Consider the following 26,081-nt stretch of genomic DNA (forward strand, 5'->3'; position numbering starts at 1 on the left):
TTGGTAAATTATTACACCGATAACCTGGTTTGTGCTCTCCGAATCCCACAGCCATCCCATTTAGCACTCACACTTAAAGATTTCACATTCCCAGTGGGCTTTGGGGTCCTCTTGGCAACGGCCCTGAAGATTAAACCATAATTAGGGGGAAATTTTGCTAATCATCTATAATCATGCCCTAAAATATTGCTTTGGAGTTTTGATTATAGTACAGCTAGAAGCTGGTGTAGTTTATAACAACATATAAGGATTTTACATGCAGCCTTTGAACAAGTTTGTCCCTCCACTGTGGAAAAAGCTGGAAAACAGGCAGTTGCTGTGCAGGGCCCACTAAAAAGAGTTATGCCCTGGAGAGGATACTGCCTTCTTTCCTGATCCAAATTCTTACCTGGATTTGGGGGCTTACCTCGGTTGTATCCAGACTCTCGTTTGACCTGTCACCTGACTACCCGACTAGGAGTGGGCTGGCACGGGTCCCACAGTGGGCTTGGGGCAAGAAGGAGCTGGCAAGCAGCTCTACTTCTTTCCTGAAAAGTCAGGCCACATCTGGGGCTAACACGGGAACGCAAAGAGCTGCCGACCCTGCCATCCACTCGCCGGACACCAGCCCCTCAGCCTGTCAGAGGGAGCCTTGCCCCCGGGGAGAATCGGGTGAGCGGGCAGCCTTATGCATGGCCCAATGGATCCCACTTTCCAACTGGTTCCTGGGGGAGTGGGGGTCGGAACTCAGTTGCCCCCCGGTCCCCAGGCCTACCTCACAGCTGGAAAGTGGGCGATCCAGGGTACTTGGTGGGTGAAGAAGAAGTCAGAGGGGGGCTTCAGGCAGCAGAGATGGTTAAGAAGGAAAAAGAAAAAGATAAAGAGATGGATAGAGACACCAGGGAAATGGATGAGGGCAATGATGGGTGGGGCAATAAAATAGCATGATATTTGTTAAGCACTTACTCTGTGTCAAGCACTGTTTTAAGAACTGGGGTAGATACAAGATAATCAGGTCGGCCACAGCCCCTCTCCCACAGGGACCTCATGGACTGAGTGGGGGGAGAACAGGCACTGATTCCCCATTTTACAGATGAGGAAACTGAGGCACAGAGAAGCAAAGTGACTTGCCCAAGGTCACACAGCAGGCAATTGACAGTGCTAGGATTAGAACCCATGGCTTCAACTACCTCCTCTAGGAGGATGATATCCAAATGTACAACTCCAGCTCTGATCTCTCTCCCTCTCTCCAATCTCACATCTCCTCCTGCCTTCAAGACACCTCTACTTGGATGTCCTCCCATCACCTCAAACTTCACATGTTCAGAACCTCCTCATCTTACCACCTAAACCCTGTGCTCCCCTTGACTTTCCCATAACTGTAGAAGGCACTACCATCCCTCCTGTCTCACAAGCCCCTAACCTCGGCATTATCCTTGACTCCTATCTGTCATTTAGCTCACATATTCAATTCGTCGCTAAACCCTGTCAGTCCCACCTTCACAGCATTGCTAAAATCCGCCCTTTCCTCTTCATCCAAACTGCTACCACGTTAATAAACTCATTTTATCCGGCCTGGATTACTGCATCAGCCTCCTTGCTGACCTCCCAGCCTCCTGTCTTTTCCCACTCCAGTCCATACTTCACTCTGCTGCCCAGATCATTTGTCTATAAAAAAAAGTTCAGGACATGTCACCTCGCTCCTCAAACAACTCCAGTGGTTGCCCATCCCCCTCTGCATCAAACAAAAACTCCTCACCATTGGCTTTAAAGCACCACACCACCTTGCCCCCTCCTACCTCACCTCGCTTCTCTCCTTCTACAACCCAGCCCACACACTTTGCTCCTCTAGTGCTAACCTTCTCACGGTGTCTCACCTTGCCCGTCTTGCCGCCGACCCCTAGCCTACGACCTGCCTCTGGCCTGGAACGCCCTCTCTCCTCAAATCCGATAGACATTTGCTCTTGAAAGAGCACAGGCTTGGGAGTCAGAGGTTGTGGGTTCTAATTCTACTCCTCCACTTGTCAGCTGTGTGTCTCTGGTTAAGTCACCTAACTTCTCTGTGCCTAAATTCCCCCATCTGTAAAATGGGGATTACGACTGTGAGTCCCACGTGGGACAACTTGATTACTTTTTGTCTACCCCAGCGCTTAGAACAGTGCTTGGCACACAGTCAATAATAATATCATCACTGAAGGCACATCTCCTCCAAGAGGCCTTCCCAGACTAAGCCCCACTTTTCCTCATCTCCCACTTTTCTCTGCATCACCTTGATTTGCTCCTTTTGCTCTTCCCCCTCTCCCAGCCCTACAGCACTCACGGACATATCCGTCATTTTATTTCTTTGTATTGAAATCGGTCCCCCCACCCCTACCTCCGCACTGTAAGCTCGTCATGGGCAGGGAATGTGACTTACTGTTGTATTGTACTCGCCCAAGCACTTAGTACAGTGCTCCGTACACAGCAGGCGCTCAATAAATACCATTTGATGAATGAATGAAGATCCTTTGACTGCTTCTCAGAGAATTGGGAAAGAAGAGGGAGGGAAAGGCCTGGGCATTTCTGCTAGTGCATTTTTGGGTGTGAGTTCTGTGCAATAGAGCAAGGAAAGCATTGGGACTGGATCTTGGCGGGTGATGGGAGTTTGCACTTCTGTTCAAATCTATTGGCTTTGAAAATTGTGCCCTCTTGTGGTAGTATTTGCGCCCTAGACATTTTAAAAGGTTTCTAGTTGGTGGCTAATACCAAAAAAATTAGTTTAAAAATAATAATTATGGTATTTGTTACGCGCTTACCATGTGCCAAGTAATAATAATAATAATGTTGGTATTTGTTAAGCTTTTACTATGTGCCGAGCACTGTTCTAAGCACCGGTCAAGGTCATCAGGTTGTCCCACAAAGGGCTCACAGTTTTAATCCCTATTTACAGATGACATAACAGAAGCACCGAGAACTTAAGTGACTTGCCCAAAGTCACACAGCTGACAAGTGGAGGGCCGGGATTAGAACCCACAAACCCTGACTCTCAAGCCAGTGCTCTTTCCACTAAGCCACGCTGCTTCGCTTTAGAAAGGAAAAAGAAAATGAAGGACGAGAGTAAAGTTTCACAGACTTTGGGATCTAATAGGAAGACCCAATGAACTTGAGAGATAAATCAACTCAAGAAAACTGGTTTATGGAGGAAAAAAAAGTTTCTTAAATTCACTTATCTCCTAAATCTGGAAGAGAGCAGAGAGTGCAAAAAAAAAATGTAAAACTGTTAAACAAAGACTTGAAAAGTGAGAAAGATACGAAAAGTGGAAATCAGGCCACATCTGAGTATGAGTTGTATCCGGGTATGATCGGGTACGGATAAGTCAGAAAAGTTCAAACTAGAAGGAAATGAAGCTAGAACAGGATATACAATACTTGTTTGTTTTCAAAGATGCCTCTGATAATGAACTTTACTTGCCTGGGTGTGACTACTAAGGGTAATGTGTCAACCCACCAGCTCCTTATGCAGTTATAACAATTCTCGTTATTTATACAAATTAATTTATTTTGTTGCATCCTGACATTCATACCCACTACCTCTTATTACATCTGTGCTCTTCCTCTTGCTTCCACTATGTGTACATAAACGTGTTCAGTCTACTTCATTATCATTAGACCATAAGTAGATTTCAAAATCCTTGAGGGTACGCTATCTATTTTGTTTTTGCTGAACTCTTGGACGGCCCAGTGGAAAGAGCCCGGGCTTGGGAGTCATAGGCCATGGGTTCTAACCCCAGCTCTGCCGCTTACCAGCTGTGTGACTTTGGGCAAGTCACTTAACTTCTCTGTGCCTCAGATATCCCATCTGTAAAATGGGGATTAAAACTGTGAGCCCCACGTGGGCCAACCTGATCACCTTGCACATAGTTAGCGCTTAACAAATACCACCATTTATTTTTTTACACTTCACTCAGTAGAAGCTCAAGATGTACTTGGCCTAGTGGAAAGGGCCTAGGCCTGGGGGTCAGAAGACCTGGGTTCCAAATATTTGCATGGGTTAATTTTGTAGTGTGTGACTGTGGGCACGTCACTTGAGTTCTCTGGGCCTCAGTTCCCTCATCTGTAAAATGGGGATGAAGACTGTGAGCCTCACGTGGGACAACCTAATTACCCTGTATCTCCCCCAGCGCTTAGAACAGTGCTCGGCACATAGTAAGCACTTAACAAATACCAACATTATTATTATTATTAGTGAGGATTGGTGAAATGACATAAAGGACTAAGGAAATAAGGAAAACAATTATTACAGTGTGGTCATGAAAATTTAGCAGCCCTTCCTCCACTTGCCTTTTGTGTGGACAACTGGGCAAGTCACTTAACATTTACTTTTCTGTGCCTCCGTTTCCTCGTCTTTAAAAAGGGGGTGAAATATGGGTACAACCCCCTCCAGAGATTGTGAGCCCCACCTAGCACCGGGATTGTGTGCGACCTGACTGATGTGCACCCATCCCGAGAAACTTGTTTCCCTCCCTGCGTTTGGAACGGTGCTTGCCACACACAAAGGGCTCAACAAATGTCACAGTAATAATTGCAATTCATGTGACACCCCCCTTCCAAACTGCCATCCCCAACGGTATTTTACTGAGCGCCAACTGGGGCCAAGGGCTCTCTGATTAGGCATGTGAAAGGAAACCCCTGAGGAGGGAATTGCGAAACCCGACCTCTCGTGAGTTTATTATCCAACAGGGAAGAAAACCAAAGGCGGGCAAATAATGAGGAATTACCACACTTCACTGCTAGGCCAGTTCGGTCGAAGTCCTAACGTGCTGCTTTCCCTTGCATCACCCAATCACACGACGGTAAAACTGCTGCTACTCCTGAAAACTTTTTCCACCCCTACAACCAACAGAAATAATAAAAATTTGCCCCTAATCGGGCCTACAGGGACTATCTCCAGCCGCCCCTCTCTCCCTGGCTCCCCGCTCTCTATGATCAGCATAGAGAGCCGCTCTATCCACCGGAGGACTGAAGCCTCTATGACCAGGCGCACCTCACGTGGACTCCGATCTGCCTTTCTATTGGTTGGTTCCGGGCGCAGGGGGCGGGGCGTCAGGCCCCCCCTATAAATATCGCTTAGGGGGCCGCTTTTCGGTCTTTTTGGGAAGGGAGGGCGGGTGGGGGCAACCGGTCCTTTCTCTGGCCTTAGTAATAATAATTATTATGCTGTTTCTTAAGCGCTTATTATGTGCCGAGCACTGTTCTAAGCGCTGGGGCTGATACCAGGTCATTAGGCTGTCCCACGTGGGGCTCAGTCCTGATCCCCATTTGACAGAGGAGGGAACTGAGGCCCAGAGAAGTGACTTGCCCAAGGTCACCCAGCTGACACGTGGCGGAGCCGGGATTAGAACCCATGACCCCTGACTCCCAAACCCGGGCTCTTTCCACTCAGCCACGCTGCTTAGGCCTCAGGTGGGTGGTCTCCCCCCCCCCATTCATTCGTTCAATTGGATTTATTGAGCGCTTACGAGGTGCAGAGCACTGTACTAAGCGCTTGGGAGGTACAGTTGCCCCCGGGGGGGGGTGGTCCCAGAGGGGCTCGGCCCGCCTTGCTGTGATGACTTCCCTTGAAACGTGTTAGACTGCTGATGCGAATGATGCCACTTCCAATCTGAGCCCAGGGCGGGCCGGGGGCGAGGGAGCAGGGCGGCCCGGTCACCCAAATCCACCTGGGGACTCGCTTCTCACCTCTCTCCTTTTTTTTTTGCAGCTCCTCGTCCACCGGACCGGTCTCCCTCTGCCTCGTTCCGCCCACCTGGGGAGCAGGGAGATCCGCTTTGGAGCAACTGTTAATAAAAGTGATTTAAAGAAAAATGGTCTGTCGCCTTTTGCTTTATTCGGGTGCACTGTCTTTGAACCCATGAAACGCCTCGTCCGTGGCTTGATGGGCTACGCAGCGGTGCAAAATTATGAGCTTGTTTATAACTGGGGCTGCTTGGTCAAACCCAAGTGGCTCTTTTAAGAACAAGTGACATTTTTAGCAGACAAAACCTTGGCTGTAGCGCGAGGGGTGCTGAACCTTAAGTATAGTTGGGTTTGTTCGGGGGCATGATAGCACAACGTTTGGGCAAGCAATTACTTCTAACCCCCATCCAATAGCAATTTCCAACTAGGCAGCATGGGGAGAAGGCTGCAGCAGAAATAAAAACAAATCTACATCTCCAGCCCTCATTGCTGACCTCCCTGCTAACTCCTTTCTCCCTATTCCAGTCCATGCTCCACTCTGCTTCCCGGATCGCCGTTCTACAAAAACGTTCAGGCTACATTTCCCCACTTCACGACCTCCATTCATTGCCCACCCACCTCCACATCAAACTCCTTACCATCGGTTTTAAAGCACTCAATTTACCTTGTCCCCCACCTTTCATTCAATCAAATCGTATTTACTGAGTGCTTACTGTCTGTAGAGCACTGTAACAAGTGCGTGGGAAGCAGCATGGCTTGGCCCTCAGAAGGTCATGGGTTCTAATTCCAGCTCCGCCCGTTGTCTGCTGTGACTTGAGCCAAGTCACTTCACTTCTCTGTGCCTCAGTTACTTCATCTGTAAAATGGGGATCAAGACAGCCCCAATGGGGCAGGGACTGTATCCAGTCTGATTAGTTGTGTCCACCTGGGTGCTTAGTACAGTACCTGGCACACAGTGAGCACTTAAATACTGTAATAATTGTTGGGAGTGCAGTTGTCCTTTCTGTCTCCTCCAACTCAACCTGCACACTTCACTCCTCTAATGTCAACCTACGCACTGAACCTCCATCTGCATCACTGTCCAACCCCATGAGCCCTTATCCACCCCAATGCTTAGTACAGTGCCTGATACACAGTAAGCCCTTAACAAATACAACAATTATTACAATCGCTGCAGATCTATCTATCCCACAACCCACCTCTAGGTTGAAACATCCTCCCTCTTCATATCCGGCTATTAATCTCCCCGCCTTCAGAGTAGGTACATCCCCAAGAGGCCTTCCCTCTTCCCACTCCCTTCTGCATCGCCCTGATTTGTTCCCTTTATCCACCCTCCCTCAGCCCCACAGCACTTCTGTACATATCTATAATTTATTATTAATGTCTGTCAGACCTTCTAAACTGTAAGCTTGTGGTCAAGGAATGTGTTATAATGTCCTATCCAGAGCACTCAGTACAGTGTTCAGCACACAGCACTCACGCTTGAAAGCTGGAGGACGCTCAACTATAAAATGAAAATTCATTTTTTGGGGAAAACATGTCATGAACTTTGTTGCAGCAGGAAGTAATTTATTTTGACACTGCCGCCCTTTTAGAAATTGTAGTAAAGTACACATTCCATCCCCACAGCACTTACAAGTACACAGCTGCCTGCTCAGAACTGCCCGCCCCACCTCCCAGCTACAATTTTTCCATAAAGTTATACGATTTACCAGTTCTTCAAAACAGCTCAAAGATACAAATGACCAACGCTCCAGGGCCCCTGAAAAAACAGTAAGGGACAGTATGCACATTGCATCCCATCTGCTTTTATTGAAACACCTGTCTAAACAGTTATGTAAAAATAACTTAGATGCTGTTAACATTAGACAAGAGAAATTTATTTTTTAAAACAAATGCAAGCGGATTGTAATTCCTTACATACTATCTTGATTTAAGTGCGATAGGATACCTTCAAGTGTAATCCTACACACTAGTGCATCTAAGTTCTTTGACTTTAGTTATTGCACAAATATTAAATCATAAAGATCCCGTGAACAAGACATGCGGATTTTATGAAAGGCAAAGGGTGCTGACGTAATGAAAAATAACCGTACACAAACTGGAATGGTCAAATATAAATTTAGTCAAATATAATATTGCAATTGAAAGTAACCAAAAATAAGTGTTCAAATATAATTTCTTTCAATATATTAAATGCTTTTTATGCTTTAGGCAAGGTGCTGTTTAAAAAACCTTCACTATTAGCTTTGTCTAGACATGGTAAATTATCAAAAGTTGCACAAAGTAATGTAGATTTACATCGAATGCAGCTTTTGAACACAATACAAAAAACTCCCCCCAAATTACTTTAAAGCAAATGATACAACTAAAGGGAGCCTAAATCTCCCCTTATTTGTAAACTAAACATTCTGACACAGATGCACAAATAAAATTGGCAACATTGAGCATCAGAAGAAAAAGTCACAAATGGTCATGATCAGATACGTAGTGTTTCAAAGAATTCTGCAAACTTTTGGTCTTGAATTTAATAACAGGATAAGTAACAGTTTCTTTCCACTTTGGCCACTTTTTAGAAAAGGAAACTGTTCTTAACATTATCCTGGACCAGTTTACATAAGCATTAATTTAAATAAGCATTTTAATTCCTATATAAAACTTCCAGAAATAAAATCATGGCTGGGAAATCATTAAGACACCCACAGGACTGTCCCACTCTCCTTTGGCCTCTACTGAGAAGGCTCCACTGACAAGTGGGACAATTCATTATTTCTGGACAATGTGTGCAGTGTTAGACATTTTCATGTGTGCTCATGTCTCACAAACATTCAGGACTAGTCACAAACCATGGTGATTGTACCTCACTGGTAAAAGGCTTGGTATGGTCTGATCTCATGGCTTTGCCTAAGTGTTTCACAAAACCCTACCATTCCCACCCCCAACAGATAGTGTGTAAAGTGTTTTTGTATGTTTTATGGCTACTTGCTTCCAAAATGCACTAGTTAATATGAAAAAAAAACCACCCAAAAAACAGCTTAATGCTTTTCTGCGTCCAGTGAAATCATTCACTAAATACTCCATCTGATTTACATTCTTTTCAGGCGAACAGTGGGCTGAGATTGCACAACATAGCCCACTTGGCCACAGGAGTGGAAAAAAAAGGTTTAACTAGGTTCCTCTAGCTGTCAGAGGAAAAGCTATAGAATAGGGAGGATGAAGCTTTCTAGTGGACCACTTTCCTTTTGTACTTTAGTTCCATTGGCTCAGCATTGCCAATCCTCGGCCACCAAGGTAACACCTCTAGTGGAATGAGGATGACACATCCCAAATTTTGGGATCCTCCAATTTAAGATCTACCGTGATCAGCTTCCCTCATTCACCTTTGCCAACTGTCAGAGCTCGACCAGCGGCTAATCCATCCGCTTGAAACCTGAAGACCTGCGCTGTGGTGGAACAGGTAAGCAGAGCATAGGGATAACAGAAGCAGTCCTCCTTTGAGAAACAAAACCTGTGGCACAAGTTAAGGATAAGACTACGACACAGAGCAAAGAGAACTAAAATCCTAGAAATCAAATTTCATTTAATACTGTAAACGGCAAGTCTTCACATTCACAGTTGTTCAGCAGCCTCCGGGAGCGGATCTTTGAATGGACAGGCAGCGGAGCGAGGATCCATGGCCGAGTGCATTACAGGGAGATAAACATCATCCATGTTTGGCATGACAAAAACTTTCTGCAAAATTCATATTAAAAGGAGAAATTACACATCCTCCATGCTGAAGCCCCAGTCAGAATAGCTATGTGGCTCCCCACAAACCCTAGCACGTTCACTGAGAGGTGAGCAAACCAGAGTGAGTAGGTAGTTTCTAACACTGTCCTGGACAGATCCTTCCTGGTATATTATGTTTACTTTTGGTGTTGAGCATTAAAAATGATGCAGAAAAATCAGAGAGGTTGCAGAAAAATTAGAGAAGTTCCAGTAAAGTAGCTAAAGAGGCAAACGGGGCCCAGAAAAAAAGGATTAGAGAAGGTGAGGTTATTTAACCTAGAGAAGAGAAAACTGAGTGACAAGTGTCTAAGAGTATAGAGAAAGGTTTCATGAGGAGGGCCCTACTCAGTTCTTCATGCCCTCAGAGACCTGAATAAAATGACAAGCTCAAAGGCCAACAAAAGAAGTTTCTTTTAGTAAGAGGAAGAATTTTTGAACTGATAGAGATAGGAAACACCAGAACAGCTCCTCAGAGGGCTTGTAGTCTGTCCCTGGAGACCTGTAACAAAATTCACCATTTCATCCCTCTCTGTTTGTAGTAAGTATACAACCTCACTACCACATTTAATACCTTTAAAACGAGTCTAATAAAAAAAGCTTAAACTAGTACTTTCCTCATTGGCCTTATTGCTGCAGGATCCAAGTCTAAGTATCGGACAGGGAACTTGTCCACCAACTCTTACACTGTATTTCTCAAGCACTAATAAAGGGCTCTGCACACAGTAAGCTCTCAATAAAGATGACTGATTGACTCGGACCAGAGATGCTCTGCTTAGAAAAGAGCAGGATATGTTTCATTAGTAATTCTCTGATGTAGAGAACCAGAACCCTTCCTTGATCTTGAGCTAGCCAGTCTCTACTCCACGAGTAAGACCTAGGTAGAGGCCTATAGTGAACACATACTTTCTGATAATCTAGACTGGCAGATCTCTATTTTAGAGCTGAAGGATGGAATATTTATTCAGGTTTCCTTTTATGTTTCCCCCATTAATCCCTATAAGGGTTTGTTTATACTAAACACCAGAAAACAGAACATACTTGAAACTCTTGCTCCAGTTTCTTTTCAATCCATTCAGTCACGTGGACTAAAGTCACTTCTCTCTCCCCAAGTTTTGGCCGGGCTTTCAGTTCCACGTATGGCGGTTTTCGGAAACCATACCTTTCAGGAAAATAAACATAAGTTAAAAGACATATTCCTTCAGAAGCTAATACCATGTTAGTCACATCCTTATCTTACTATTTTGTTTCAAAATGTTTCTTTTTTGCTGTATCTGAGCCACAGATACCATTACTATTGCTCATAAACTAAAATCAGCTCAAACAATTGCTTAAAATTCCCTACTGCCGAGAGAATGTAGCCCAGCTCACAAAAAATTGGCTTTTCTGGTTTATTAAATGTGTTCACAACAGATGACTCTTCTTCCAAATAAAGTGAAATCCTCCAACAATGACGGCTGAGTTAAATTAAAAATTAAAATTTTTTCACATTCCTAGGCTTGAAGAATAGTGACTTTTCAGCTGCTTACGGGAGAGGGAAAAAAAACAACTGAATATGTCAATACCAACAATAAGAATTGTGGTACCTGTTAAGCGCTTACTATGTGTCAAGCACTATCCTAAGTGCTGGGATAAATATAGGATATCCAGGTTGAACACAGTCCCTGCCCCAACCAAGGTTCACATTCTAAATGCGAGGGAGAACGCGTAGCAGTGTATTGACAACTTTGCAGATAAGGAATGGTTGCTCCATATTCCTGTGTCCCTTCCTTGTCTCTGTCCCATCCGCTAATCTGCCTGTCGCCCCTCCCTCCCATCCCAGGTCTGCAACAGATGATTGTGAAACTCTCTACTCTAAGACATACCATATTCGGTCAGTTGGAGGTGGTGGAATGTTGATGGCCAGGGTTCCTTTACACTCTTGAACTTCGACCGTTAGCAGCAGTGGCGTATTAGAGACTTCTTCAATTTTCTTTTTAATGAACTCTGTCTCAGTTGCCTTTTGAAAGTATTTCGACTTGGTGATTTTATCTACAAATCTCATTATCTTACTGGTTCGATGACCTCCAACATACCTTCAAATTCAGATCACAGAAAGTATTATTAAACACTCAACTTGATTCCTCCAGAAAGTCATGAGATTTTGAATGAGGTATAGGGGAGTATATGAATGCAATACATTCCAGCTCACTCATATAGATACAAACTAAGACTCCGGTGTAAGATGACATCATATATCAGTTCTGAACAGACACTTTATTTCATCTCTATGACTATTAGCTAGCATCGTACAATTTACTCCTTTTTCTCCCCTTAGTTTCTGTCAGACAAGCAAGATGCCAGAAAGTAAATGTCCCAAAAAACAAGCCTCAGTTAAAGTAGTCAGAGTCACCATCTACCTATGACTTTAGGGGCCGTGGACAATTTGAAGCCAGAGGATTTTTTTTTTTCTGGGGATGATTCTTAGGACCCCAAAATTAAATCCTGCTAGGCTTATATGCAAGTTGGATTTCTCACGTGTCAATTAAATTTTAGTACTTTATTCATTATCTGGATCAAGAAGAGATATGCTACACGAGGAGAGTACTTAAAGCAAACCTAAAGTTTGCTTCTGCTAAAATCCTTTGGGTTTTAGCTTGGGACCTGAGCCGCTCTAAGTGGAATTAGCAGCATGTAGGCATACAAGAAAATTATGAGCAACAGGGATGTGCTAAAGAATGAAAAGAAAGGCAAAATGTTGGCAATCAGTACAAAAAAACTCATGTCAACCACCTGAAGATTTTAGACTTCTAACTTTTAAGTCAATCAATGTATTGAGTTCTCACTGTGTGCAGAGTACTGCATTAAGTGCTTGCGAGACTACGACAAAGTTGGTAGCCACGACCTATGGCCACGAAGAGTTTACAGTCTATAAGGAGAGACAGACATTAAGATTCTACTCTTCATTATAAATACGATTCTAACAGTTAACTGCTGTTCACTTTCCTGCACTTAACTTGTAAAACATTTGGAACTGCACTGTCTCTTAAGGGCCTGTGGGAAAGAGATGAACAGGAATTGGGCCTAAAATCCCTAAAGCCACTACCACTTGGACAAAGCTTCCACAGGGGAATACTACAATTATAACAATAACTGGTTTTTGTTAAGTGCTTACTATATGCCAGGTGCCGTACTAAGCGCTGGATTTAGACTGGTCCCAAACTAAAGCCAAGAGAATTAAGTGGAAGCAAACTCTGTGGTCTGCAGTGAAGGAAACCACAGGCAAACAACATCTGGTTAGCCGTTTGTGTCTCCTTGTTGGGTAACGAGGAGAAAAAATTACATGGACTAAATTGACAAAATAATTTCTCACATTAACCACAAGGAGGAGACACTACAAAATCAGTTTGGTGAAAAAAAGATCCAAGGACTGCATATTTAAGATCAAGTCACTGAATAGTGAAGAGTTACATACTTAACCCTGGAGAAGGGGAAGAGTTATGTTTTTTATTTTTTTAATTCTGCAGAATGTTTCCTCCTACTACTTACCCTTCAGCTCCAGGAGCGAAGGGTTTATCTCCCGTGGTCACTTCTGGGGCATCGTCTTCATCGGAGGAGCCGGCGCTGGAAGACTCCTCATCGCTGTCGGCGAGACAATAAGCCCTAGGCCTGGATCTGTTCAAGAAAAAGAATCACAACTTCCCACTGTGAACTTCTCAGCTTTGTCAAAATGAAAAGTTATGGTCTAGCAAGAGACATATATTCAATGCCATGCTGGATGGTAATCCTTATTTTTCATAAAGCTATCCTACCCATACCATCGCCCCTCTCAAGACAGACTAGTTGCAAAATCCTTGAAACCGACTTTCCAAAACCTAATTTCTAGTCTGATATTCCATATTAATGTGATACATAGGGCCACAAGATTTATTCTGCATGCAGTATAGGACAGACGACAGGTAAATGTTTTCTATACAACAATGCAATGACCTCATCAGAAGCTGCCAGGCCTATGAAGAAGGTTAGTAGTCAATATTCTACTCAGGAGTTAATGTGAGAATGGCATGGTTTCAGAGGTGAGATGATAATGCATTTTATCTTGTACTGGACACACGAGTTCGTACAGGGGACTTTTCTGCCAGGGCACTGCTTCCAGAGGAGTCTCCTGGCTCAATGGGACTTCTGCCACATGACCCGGGTTTTTCATGCACCCTAGGGGCCCCAGCTTCACACCTTCTCAGGCACTGCCTAATGGGGAAGGAGCACAAAAGGCAGGGAGTCCAAAGTACAGTTGTCAGGGGGTGACACATATGTCTGGCTTCATATTGCTTTACAAGGGAGGTGGGAAATTAAGATTGACCTTTTTCAAACAACAAAATATATATTGGTGGGAGCTGTGGGGTAAAGTATCTTCTTAAACAGGAAAGAGCATGCATTGGCCTGGGATTCAGAGGACCTGGATTCTAATCCCCGCTCTGACACTTGCCTTCTGTGTGACACTGGGCAGGTCGCTTAACTTCTCTGTGTCTCAGTTTCCTCAGCTGTAAAACAGGATTCAATACTTGTCCTCCCTCCATCCTCTTTAGGCTGAGAGCCTGACGAGGAACAGGAACTGTGTCTGACCTGACTAGCTTGCTTCTACCCCAGTGCTCAGGACAGTACTTAATACCCAGTATGCATTTAACAAAATGCCATCAATCAACAACGGACCAAGGACAAATTCAAAGCCTCAAAAGGCAGAGAAGACATTGGTTCAAACTTCTGACAGCCATCTCATGCCGTATTACTCTGCTTCTCAATGGGACATAGAAACAGACAGTGTAGGAGGAAGCAAAACAGTGAGAGGGCAGCTCTCCTGCTGGACAAAGTCCACTGTGAGGGAAAGGAAAAAGAGCATATAAAGACAGGCCACGACTTGCTCTATAAGCCAGAGAGTAGGACATTACATGAGATTTCACTCTTTTCTGGATTGCTGTGTCTTCTGGAAGGAGATGGCTGCTATCTTGCTCTTAGCAACTAAAATCTTTGTGATTCATTCTCAAGCAATTTGAGTGTATAACATACGTGTCTCAGGACTATTAGCAGGCAATTGAATAGTTACCCACTACGAGATCTTTTTGACACATTTATCTCTGTCAAAGACAAAATGATCCAGACAGAGAATAACAGTTGTGTAACATTTCAGTGACTAGCTACTTTAATTTTTGTTGTTCATCTGGTTTGCTTCTTTTCTCATGGAAAATCCTCTTGGTATTGGCCACCTCACACAGCAGCACTTTAAGCACAGAGGGCCAACAGATCAAGAATAGACTGATAGGCCTCCACAGTTAAGTTCCAAACCACGAACATATGGAACTTGGAAGTTGGTATTGCCATTGGTGAGAGGTCCACAATAACTTCCTTGGAATAGGATCTGGTTTGTTGGGTAAAAAAAGCACCTCAACATCCCTCCTCAATGTGCCAGGCTGATCCTACCCTGCCCGTTTGCTGGCCTGGGGGAAGGGGAGAGTCTGGTTGCAGTTAAACTTTAAAAGAAAACTCCCTTTGACTTGAGCAAAAGGCACTAGGACTTACCCCCTGAAACTGCATTTAATGGCCACTTGCTGCTCCCAGAATTGCTGACTAAAGCTCTGAACAACATCGACAGGACATTCTAAGAGTAAAGAGTGAGAGCTTCTCAGTGCAATCACTTCGGAGACCTCACTGATTAGGAAATTGACTGTGTGGCCTTCTTTGGCTTAAAGGGTACTGCCTGAAAGGATTAATTGCTCTCTTTTGAGGGTGCACACAACCTCTTCTCCAAGGACTGTCCCCAAAATTTTTAAAATTTCCACAGTTTGGGGTTTTCCCCTAATTCGCTTCTGAGAGCTGATAATGAGGGGGTTCAAGATCTCATTGTAAAACAAATGAGCACTGTATTTCAGGGAGATAGCTCTTCAGTTTCAGGAGCTTGACGTTGCTTGTACAAAAAGTCTTGGATCCCACTCAGTCTGCTGACTCATCCACATTCTTTGCAGGGCAAACTTTAGCCTCCATTCAGCAGCACTCCAAGGGGCAAGAACTGCACTGAGTTCTCATGTTATGCAATCAATTGCTCTTGCAGAGATTAGCGGACCAAAGATAATAATTTAAATGAAACTACTACAGTCAAAACACCTTGTGTGTGATAGGAACTGAATTTTTTAATTGTGGTGCTCACTCATGTCGAGTTACTTTCTACAAAGTAACACCAAATTAAATACTTATGGAATACTAAGACTATGCCTCCTTAGTTTTGATTAGAAGGGTGTAACCATCCCACAATCTCAATGTACTCATTGGCTGTGGTGGTTTTATAGGATCCCATCTAGGATTACAGAAGCTATTAGGAACTGAAATGAAGAGTGAAGTAGCATGAGAATCCGTCACAGCAAGTTCCTCACAAAGAAGTAATACTACTAAAAAAACTTCCAAGTCATCTCATGTCTAAAAGTTTCTTTCCTTATTACCCCAAATCCTTTCCAAGGCATCTCTCCTCATTCTCAAAAGAGGGACTGTTCCTCTCCCTTGCCCTCTTATTTGACTGAATTCCACTTGGGACACTTTGTTGCCTAGGAATTGAACCTAGTTGGAGGGAGCCCAGTGAAGAGTGGAGATGAAAGAGAAGAACAGAAGAGCCACAATCTGTTCAGTCCAGTTTGCTGGTATTTGCTGACACAAATGGAAAAAGGAATAGTATGAAGAAAGATGTCCTAAAGCGATGGGAGTCTGAGGAAAAGCAAAATTCTCATCCTGAAAAGCCGCCATTTGGGAGGACTTACATAGGGAGTCATTTGTTCCCTGAAACTAGGCAGGTAAAAGAGGTGCTATATGAAGGGATCCTGCACTTGCAAAGACACTGATCAGAGGGACCTACCAGGAACAGGATACTAAGGAGTTTGAGGACAATGACTTTTATCATAAAGTGAGCTTCTCAATAACTAGATGGAAGAGTGTGAAGGATAGTTATCTAAGTATTTTGGCTCCTCATTCTTGAGTGAGTTTAGAGAAGCAGTGTGGCCTAGTGGGGAGAACACAGGTCTGGAGTCAGAAGGACCTGGGTTCTAATCCTGACTTTGCCACCTAACTGCTATGTGACCAAAGGTAAGTCACTTCACTTCTATGTGCCCCAGTTACCTTATCTTGTAAAATGGGGATTAAGATTGAGACACAAGGACTGTATGCAACCTGATCAGCTTGGATTGACCCCAGCACTTTGAACAGTGCCTGGCACATAGTAAGCACTTAACATATACCAATTAAAAATATTACTTGGGAGCAAATGGTGAAGGAAAATGCCAAAATTAAAAGCATATGTTTAATGGCTTTTACTGCTTACACTCATTTCTTATTTCAACTCTGGCATTCAGAGCTCTAAGGGTGATTTCCTAACATTCATGGCTGCAGTTGACCTTTGATACTATCATTCTTAAAATTTTTGGACCTTCCTGCCAAATGAGGCATTTTGAGTTATATTACCTTAATTTGCTTTGCAAGACTGTTAAGAATGTGGGTGTTTTTTGAGGGGGAATGTGGAGGATAGCTTTTCTCCAGAGCCTACAGAATTGTGATTACAACTGCTTTGCATGAATTTGTTATTCTAACTCTAGAAGACAGTATAATGCTCCAGGGGAGGTAATTTATTTTCTATTTACAACTAAGATCCAAAAATTAACTCTTCCTTAAAAAGAAACTCACCCTGAATTTCCAACTCACGCTCCAAAGGTGCACACTGTCTCACCCAATACCCTGACATTCCTTATGTCAAGAAGCCACTGGGTGGATTTTAAAGTTAAATTTAATTCCATCCAAAATGAAACTGAATCCTGAATTTCAAACATTTCAATAATGACCTTTGAATTTTATGCCTGCTTTCTGGGGTGGCCATTTTATACTGAAGAGAGAAATACTGTCTCTGATGACATTTCTAAGGCTTTGGGCACAGAATCCTTGGAAGAAGGCCAGTTTGGGGGGGGGAGGGCGGCAGTGGCGGGAGGTGTGTGTGTGTTTCATACATTTGCAGTTACATACCCGGTAGAAGGAACCTACATGGCACCTTTCCCTGGTCAGACTCCCTTGGAGAGCCCAGAGATCTCCATGCTAGGCTGGAAGCTAAGGACCGGCACTTGCTAAAAACCCAATTTCACAATAACGCTACAGAAGGAAACCAGACACCCAGGCAAGCTGTGTCCTGTTCCAAAAGGCAGGGTTCAGAAACTAGCACTTGAAAGCAGAAGGATTTCTTGTTCGAGAAGCTTTGTAGATCGTCCCTAGAGATCAAGATCTCAATGCTTTCTGACGTTTGTGCATTTTCCCATATTTCTAGGAATGTGGGGGAAAGAAAAATTATGGTTGACTTCAGTACCAAGAAGACTCAAGACTCACAGGGCATGAAATGCTAATGGAGAGTTGATAAATACCACTCACCAGAGAATACAAATCCACAGATGGACGAATCCCAACATATTATAATAAATGGAGAAAAAAATGAAGGGAAAATAGCACATATACAAGTTAGATGAGATTCAGCAGGTGAAATTCTGAGATCGTTACGCTAATAAGCAATTGAACAAAACTTCCGGACTGAACAGATTATCCAAGTAAAATACCTTTCCAAATGTATTACTTCCTTCCCCCCAAACATTTACATTATTGTTAGATCAGCACTGAATTGTATTACAGGGGAACAGCACACTTACTCAGGTCATGAGCAAAATGCCTAATGAAACAATAAAAAGGAACCATATTTCAAAAAACTGCTTGTCCACACTAAGTGCCACATGAACACAAATGGGGCTATAGACTGATGGTAACACTTTGAACTATATAATAATTTCAATTAGGGTCAACCCCCTAAGAGGGAAAGCATTTGGGTCTATTTGCAGTCCAGATATTTGGAAAAATACTAGCAGAAATATGGCTCTCTAAGTATTCACTAACCTACTGTATGGGTGTACAATAAAACTGCAGTAGCAAACAGAATAATAATTTAATTTTCACTTATGGCCCATGACCTCTACGTCACAGGACTGTTTCCCTCCAAACTGGCTTAGTTATTGTAATTCATTCAGGCCCATGAACCTTTTGGACTTCTATCACAGATTTTAGACAAGAAATTTGAATCTTAGGAGAAGCATTAAAACAGAAAACTCGGGGGTTAAGGACCAAGAATATCAAAGTTTCTTCTTTTCAGTTAAAGCTACATTTGTTACTTTTCTTAAGAGGCCATCATTTACTAAGATATAATGTGTTCAAGGCTTGAGAAGATGAGGCACTTTGATATAAGTGGTTTATTACTTTGTCCCTAAGTTACAGGCTACCACCTGCTGCTTAGCGGGGGGAAAGGCCAAAAGAAATTAAATGAAACAAATTCACTTAGGTCCATAAAATGGAACACCTCCTCTTCGCTACAAGTTAAATAGCAGGGCAGTTATGCAAAAATCAATAAGTCTCCTTTAAAAATAAATGTGACTTCAAGCAAAGTTAAATATTTACTCCCCTCTCCCCAAACTGCACAAATTGAGTTAATGCTAATTATCTCTTACCCTTCTTTGCCAATTTCTCCAACTTTGAGGTCTTCACAAAGAGGCTCTTTACCCAGTTTGGTCAAATTCATTTTGGTCTCAAGAGTCATCAGAAAAGACCCAGTGTAAGACATTTCCAAGTCAATCCAGAGTCCTAAAGTGTTAACACAATATGAGAATGCAATTTTGATATGAAAACAGAATGGGAACAGGACAAAAAAAACCCCAAGATACTTGCCTCCAACAAAAAAAGGTTGATGAAATATAATCTTTGGGAAAATATGGGCATCATTAATCTTGTAGCTTTGTGGAGCCTTGGATTTTGTGTTCCTGGGTGACCACTTAAACCTCTCTGTCTGAAACCTGCCCTTAAGGAGAGGATGTGAATTGTAATTAGGGGCCACATATGAAGTGTTTTGGGTGGTACTCTGGGTGCAAGTGGAATGGCCGAGAAGCAGCATGGTCTAGTAGAAAGGGCATGGGCCTGGGAGCCAGAGGACCTGGGTTCTAATCCCAGCTCTGCTTCTTGTCTGCTCTGTGATTTGGGGTAAGTCACTTAACTTTTCTGTGTCACGGTTACCTCATCTGTAAAATAGGGTTAAGATTTTGAGTTTTATGTGGGACAGGGATGTTGTCCCACCCGATTATTTTATATCTACCCTACTGCTTAGTATAACACCTGGCACACTGTCAGCACTTAATGAATACCATAAAAAAATTTGCCAACCTTGATGGTTCTGCAGTGAATCAGGAAATCATAGTTTGCTATCCTAAATACTGGAAAAAGAAGCTATAATATGAAATTTTAGACTCAGAGCTCTAGAATGCTTAATGGACTATCACCATCCATCTCAATCTGATGTTTATAAGAATGTCTAAAAGATGCTAATGCAACAGGAATGAATCAATAGATTTCAATTCACACCACACTGACGAGTAAGTCTATTTTGTTTCTGTGGGTTTGTCCTGTGGCTCGTTATCTGGCTGCAAGGAGGACCTTGGCAACCTGGCTGGAGATGTGAAGCCTAGATGTGCCCTGAATACTGGGAGCACTTCTATTCTTGACAAAAGGGTCCCTAGATCTGGGTGAATTGTCTGTCCTTGATTTGGTGTTATCAGGAGAGGATTATCCCCTAGAACCACTGAACTTTCCACTGAACCACTGAACTTTGTACTGTCTTCAGTCACAGAACCATTTCAAGAAAGCTTAGTATGGTGTTAGGAAAATCTCAACTTGATTAACAAACTGAACAACCATGGAGGAGTAGAGAAAAGCCAAAGAAATGTTCAGGCTTTCACTACACTGCATGGCTCTGCTAAAGGCAGTAATTTTATGTGCAGGCAGTCCTAGATTTGTGACTTTTCAAGTTTGAGTTTCAATGATTCTGAATTGTGCTATAAGCCTGGGGATTTAGAAATTTTTTTAGGAATGCCACTACATGGCCTTTAAGAAATGTGTGTCACGCTACTGCTCTTTGGCATAAAAATACTCATTTTCCCCTTAATCCATGGAAAGGGTTGATTTCAATTCTCAGCAGAGTAAACACCAGACTGAAAGGATGATCTCTGACACATTTCCCAAGTATTTCAATGCCGCTCTCATTTACTGTGTGGTAATGACAGCGCTGTCCTCTAACCTAAACAGTCAAATGTCAGAAATGATTATTGGAGGTTTTGAGGATAATTTTCCCCTTCCTTCTTTCGAAGTTGGAGTAGCAGACAAACCATTAAAGCTTCTTGGGAAAGGAGGCTTGGTTCCAAGCCCAGGAAACTAATGATTTGGTTCCAGCAATCACTCCAAAAACGGCCCTCAGCTTTGCTCCTCACAGAAAGGCCGGGCGACACCTTGCTGATCTGCCTAGTATATCTCAAAAGGGGTGAAAAACTTACTGACGGTAGAGCTACATATATGGAGGTGATGTTATTAAGTGTTCATTCAGGAAAAACACTGATGAGAGCAGGATGAGCTATTTAGGTACAACTGTTTCTTTAAAAGAAAAAAAGAAAATATATCATGGGAGATGACAGTGGAGCTGTGGGCAGGGAGAAGCTATATGACCACCCAACCACACAGTGGTTTTTCCAGCACAACAGACTCGCAAGCTTACCAAGCAGAGCACCAACTTTAAGGTCTTCAGAGACCATAGAAGTCTAGGATTGAAACAAGAACATATGGAGAGGGTATGCCCAGGGTAGTTGTCTAGTCCATCTCTCTTTCAATTATGACAATAACAATGATGGTTTTTGTTAAGCACTTACTATGTGCCAAGCACTGTTCTAAGCACTGGGGTAGATACAAGGTAATCAGGTTGTTTCACATGGGACTCACAAACTTAATCCCCATTTTAAGGATGAAGTCACTGAGGCACAGAGAAGTTAAGTGACTTGCCCAAAGCCACACAGCTGATGAATGGCAGAGCTGGGATTAGAACCCACAACCTCTGACTCCCAAGCCCAGGCTCTTTCCTCTAAGCCACACTGCTTCTCAATCAGTTATCAATCGGTAATGCTTACTGAGCACCTAATGGGGGGTTTCCTAGCATTTCTCTTATATTGCTGGCCAGACACTAGTAAGGCACCTAGATTTTAAATAGCAGAGAGGTCATTCAAGCAGTCATTAGTGCTTAACAACGGATGCTGTCAGGTTCTTGAATGCCGTTTCCCTTACTGAGAGTTGCTGGGAAGTGCTAGCCTTCTCCAGAGACTCATCAAAGCTTGAATGTTTACAAGCTTGAAGGTCTAAGCAGGCTCTACGACAACCTGAGCCAACAGGAACCTCTTTCTTGCAAAATACACAACTCTACACAATATTCACGGCTCCCATCTTCAATTGATTTTGTAGGAAAACACTGAGGGAATAGAAAAATGGTTCCACTGGCCAGTAGTCTCACAGTCTGGTTAAGGTTGAAGACTGACCCAAAATGACAACCCATTTTTTCCCTTTTTTATACCAAATTAAAGGACAGTAGGGAAAAGAAGGAGCTGTGACTCGGGAAGGCACTTTCCATTGGAAGCTAGGAGGCTTCCTCACTCAGAACATGGTACACAGCAGGGACAAGGACAGTAGTCATGGCATTTTGCTGAACAACTACTGGGTGGTGTACTTCACTAGGCACTTGGCAAGTACATAATAATGAAGTGCACGTTTCCTGCACACAAGGAGCTTCCAATCTAAGAGGGGAAGGAAACAATAAATCTACTTACAACTATAGAGGTCAAAAATAAAGCAGACATATGTACATGAGTGCTGAAGAGGGTGTGAATACATTCATAAGTGCTACAGCTGGGTAAACTGGGTGAACTTAATCGCTCCCACAGCTTCAACTATCATCACTTTGCAGATGACACCCAAATCTACATCTCCTCCCCTGTTCTCTCCCCCTCCCTCCAGGCTCGTATCTCTTCCTGCCTTCAGGACGTCTCCACCTGGATGTCTGCCCACCACCTAAAACGCAACATGTCCAAGACTGAGCTCCTTATCTTTCCTCCCAAACCCTGTCGTCTCCCTGACTTCCCTGTCACTGTGGACAGCACGACCAACCTCCCGTCTCACAGACCCGCAACCTTGGTGTCATCCAGGACCCTGCTCTCTCATTCAACCAACACATCCAATCTGTCACCAAAACCTGCCGGTCTCACCTTCACATATCGGCAAGATCCGCCCTCTCGTCTCCACCAAACAAAAAATTTTTGTCTGTCTTCCCCCATTAAATTGAAAACTACTTGACGGTATGCACTTTGTTACAGTTATACTCTCCCAAGCACTTACTAAACTTAATTAAAACCACCGATTGACAGGAGCAGTGTTTAACAGGCTCTGCAGTGAACTTCTTACAATGTTTAGCATATTTGTAAAATAGCATAATCTCTTCAGAAACCTTTCTCCACCAAACTGTGAAATGCATAAACATACTTTTCAATTTGTGAATTGCTAAAGGTAAATACTAAGTGCAAGTTTAAACACTACGGTAATTCTATACATTTCAGCTTCTATTTCCAGCTTTTCATACTTTTTGAAATCATGCACCTCCCATAGTTGAATTTTATGAGTGCTTTCAAAATAAACATGTCCTTCAGGTATGCTTTATTTGTTCTCCTTGGCCACATTTTGATTGTTCAGATAGCTATTTAGAAAAAATGTACACAAACCTTACCTAAGAATGACTTAGCTTAAAGATGCTTATTTTTAAAAAGTTTCATTGCAAACACCTTGTTTGCTACTTCCCTGAAGGATGTAATTACTTCATTCTGCTGCTTAACAGGTTCCTTGACCAAACCCAACTTGCTGTTTGTCTAAGAAGAATTCATTAATATGCATTATACTGTATTTCCTATCATACATAAAAATATTTATAAACCAGTTTCCAAAAAAAAAATAGTGAAATGGGATTTTACAGAATTGTGTACGATAATCACTCTTTTCATGGAGGTTAAACATGAACACTGTGTGCATAGTGTTTTATTTTTTTTAATGGTATTTGCTTAGTGCTGAACTATGCTTTAGAGTCTAACTGAGACTTTCTCTTCACTCTGACCAGATGTCCTCTCAAGCACAAAGAGCGGCTTGGTCCAACTGTCGGTTCAACAACCAGTATTTCCCCCTTTCTCTTTTGACCAGATAAAGAAAAAATTTACCTTGGTGATCAACATAAGGCTTGAAGGCCTGAAGGATCTTTGGCACAGCCACTCCCATGTCAAGTTCTGTCAGAGTTAGCTCATTCATGAAGTACGGGAGCTAGAGAAAGATGGAATATTAGGGTTGGGGGAGTTGGAGGGGACTATTACAAAAGGATTAATATTTCATTCAGTGCCAACTACTCCACTCAGCAGCCTCCTAGTCTTAAACCAACAGACTGAAAGCAAGCCAGCCTGAGATCTCTTCCATTCTTTAAATGCTTAGGGTAGTGCCTTTATCCAGCAAGGACACAAATACCATTGACGGTCACTAAGCAGGCCTCTCCTAACCAGATGATCCCAGGTGGAACACTTCCTTTTCTCTGCCTCAGTTTCCCAATCAACTTAATGGAAATAAAACTTGCTAATACCCAGCTGATAAAATGTTTTGAGACGGTTTAGTCTGTTGACATGTTTCCCTGGCTACGGCGCTGGAGAAAGAAGAGTAGCGCACATACGCATAATCTACAGCTCTCTCGAAGTAACTGCTGCCCAACCATAGCTGAAAGCAGTCAGGGGATGAACAAGACCAAGCTTCTACCCTCCAGGTCCGTGAGTCAGGAGCAGAGGGCCAGGTGCTGACTCTGCTGCTTGTCATGATGTCGGGCTCTGTTCTAAATAGGTTGAATGAGGACTGCTTAAGAGACCAAGTAGTAGTTTTTCCCCCAACCACCGCTCCCCAGCAGTGTTTGCATTATTCATGCAAGAAATCAAATCTAATCACTCTGCGTGATACAATACCTTTATTTTACTGAGTTTCATTTGGATTTTCTTCGACACCAGATCAGTCCAATATTTCTCTCCCAGAAAGTCCCAGAATATCCTTCCAAACAAGGCATTAACCCAGGCCTCCTGTTCTTCCTCTTCAGGGGCTTGGGCCTCTGGCAACTGAAAACAGAGATGGAATTGAACAAGCAGCATTAGGACAAAACAGCTGGGGATTTCTGTAGTCTAGACAGGTATTTCCCCTCTCAAATTCTATACTTTAAGGGTAATGGCGCAGACTAAGTCAGGCTCTGAAGCCGGCTCGGCACCTAAGAAGACTACTCTGGCTTGGATCACGTTTCCTTCTCGGAGCAAAATTTCCTTGAGCCCAAGCATGACACCGCTGCTGTTGCCTCCCACTCCTGGTGCCAGGAGCAGTGCTCCTTCCTGATGGGAATCCCTCTCCAGGATGTGGAGGTGCCAATGGCTATTATGGGGCCACCTCACTGACCTTGATCAGCTGTCCTCAAGAAAAACTGGGGGCAAAATAGCAAATTCTCACAATGGGGAAAGAAAAGGTGGCAAAAAGGTGGCTGTCAAGCCTAATGATAAGACTAGATATGGAATGGATTAACTGCTAAAGCCGAGAGTCCGGGATAAATCGACAAGCCGGGAATGGGGTTGGGGCTTCCAAGATGGAAATATTGGAGAAGCTTTCCAGCTCAGTCAAAAGGAGTTCCTCATATTTCTCTCCTGATATCGACTGCTGAAGAAAAAAAGTATAGCCATGAAGTTCTTCATTTACTTGAACCCAGACTTATCTCTCACAGATTCACAAATGTAGTGATCAGGCCTCCATGTGACTCACTTAGAAAGGAAGAGTTTAATTAGAGCCTGGAAAAACTGAATCTCAATATAGTCCAGAATTAGAGAATTTGCCTTTCATTTCTAGTACATCAAAGCCAGGTATAAGTCAGGTAAAGGCGCGACCTAGTGGTAAGAGCACAGGCCTGGGAGTCAGGCGACCTGGATTCTAATCCTGGCTCCACCACTTGCCTACTGTGGGCAAGTGACTTGACTTTTCTGTGCTTCAGTTCTCTCTTCTGCAAAATGGGGATTCAATACCTTTTCTCCCTCTTACTAAGACTATGAGCCTCACAAGGGACTTGATTATCTTCTATCTACCCAACGACTCTGTTGAGTGCTTGGCATAGTAAGCACTCAATAAATACTATTGAATGAATGAATGAATATAGCAAGTGCTGTACCAAATACCACAAGTAATATTGTTACTATTAGTAGTAGTAATAATAATAGTAATAAAAGCCTAAGATTCATTTCCCAGAGCTGTCAGCACACTCTCAGGCAAGGGGTCTAGAGACTGCTGTCCTCTGCACGAGATGACTGCTAAATCTAATGAAGACAGAGGGTTACCATCCTTAATTCCATCATATTTTACTTATCATTAAGGTCTGTAAAATAAAAGCTCCAATACTGCCATCCCCTGGGCCTGAGTTTTTGCAACCCCTTCAACACAGCCAGCACCCCTGCTGCACATTTTCTGAAAAATTCAACATTCAGAATCTGTTCAGGCTATGGCAGGGGGTTTTCAGATCAACTGGTTCCTATCACACTCCCAGATCCAGGCCTGTTTCTGAACCTCCAAAACCTACATCTGCCATGCTATTTACACCACTTGTGGGTAGGAAAGGAGACCTTGTT

General features: G+C 43.2%; 1 protein-coding gene, 1 long non-coding RNA gene and 2 other non-coding genes across 10 annotated transcripts in view; 3 read left to right on the forward strand and 1 right to left on the reverse strand.

Moving 5' to 3' along the window:
• Positions 1–5,378: 5,378 nt before the first annotated feature.
• LOC114817047 lies at positions 5,379–5,823 on the forward strand. Its single transcript, XR_003764887.1, has 2 exons — positions 5,379–5,421; positions 5,720–5,823. It is a non-coding gene; the product is annotated as an uncharacterized LOC114817047 (long non-coding RNA).
• Positions 5,561–5,626, forward strand: LOC114817105. Its single transcript, XR_003764956.1, has one exon. It is a non-coding gene; the product is annotated as a small nucleolar RNA SNORD104 (small nucleolar RNA).
• Positions 5,824–5,850: 27 nt separating the features above from the next.
• Positions 5,851–5,986, forward strand: LOC114817126. The gene has a single exon (XR_003764977.1). It is a non-coding gene; the product is annotated as a small nucleolar RNA SNORA50 (small nucleolar RNA).
• A 1,496-nt stretch (positions 5,987–7,482) lies between these two features.
• The window catches only part of TEX2 (testis expressed 2), an 86,842-nt gene continuing 68,243 nt past the window's right edge, over positions 7,483–26,081 (reverse strand). For 6 of the 7 annotated variants that reach the window (XM_007668081.4, XM_029079930.2, XM_007668079.3 and 3 more), the window contains 7 exons: positions 24,396–24,542; positions 23,616–23,715; positions 19,002–19,134; positions 12,988–13,113; positions 11,325–11,534; positions 10,501–10,621; positions 7,483–9,426 (listed from right to left, as the gene is read on the reverse strand). In XM_007668081.4, the coding sequence (XP_007666271.2) occupies positions 9,304–9,426; positions 10,501–10,621; positions 11,325–11,534; positions 12,988–13,113; positions 19,002–19,134; positions 23,616–23,715; positions 24,396–24,542 (960 nt within the window). In that variant the 3' untranslated portion in view covers positions 7,483–9,303. The remainder of the gene's footprint in view (positions 9,427–10,500; positions 10,622–11,324; positions 11,535–12,987; positions 13,114–19,001; positions 19,135–23,615; positions 23,716–24,395; positions 24,543–26,081) is intronic. The other variant, XM_029079932.2, reaches the window with a different exon arrangement.

This window comes from Ornithorhynchus anatinus, chromosome 15 (assembly GCF_004115215.2).
Source record: "Ornithorhynchus anatinus isolate Pmale09 chromosome 15, mOrnAna1.pri.v4, whole genome shotgun sequence".
Taxonomy (NCBI): domain Eukaryota; kingdom Metazoa; phylum Chordata; class Mammalia; order Monotremata; family Ornithorhynchidae; genus Ornithorhynchus; species Ornithorhynchus anatinus.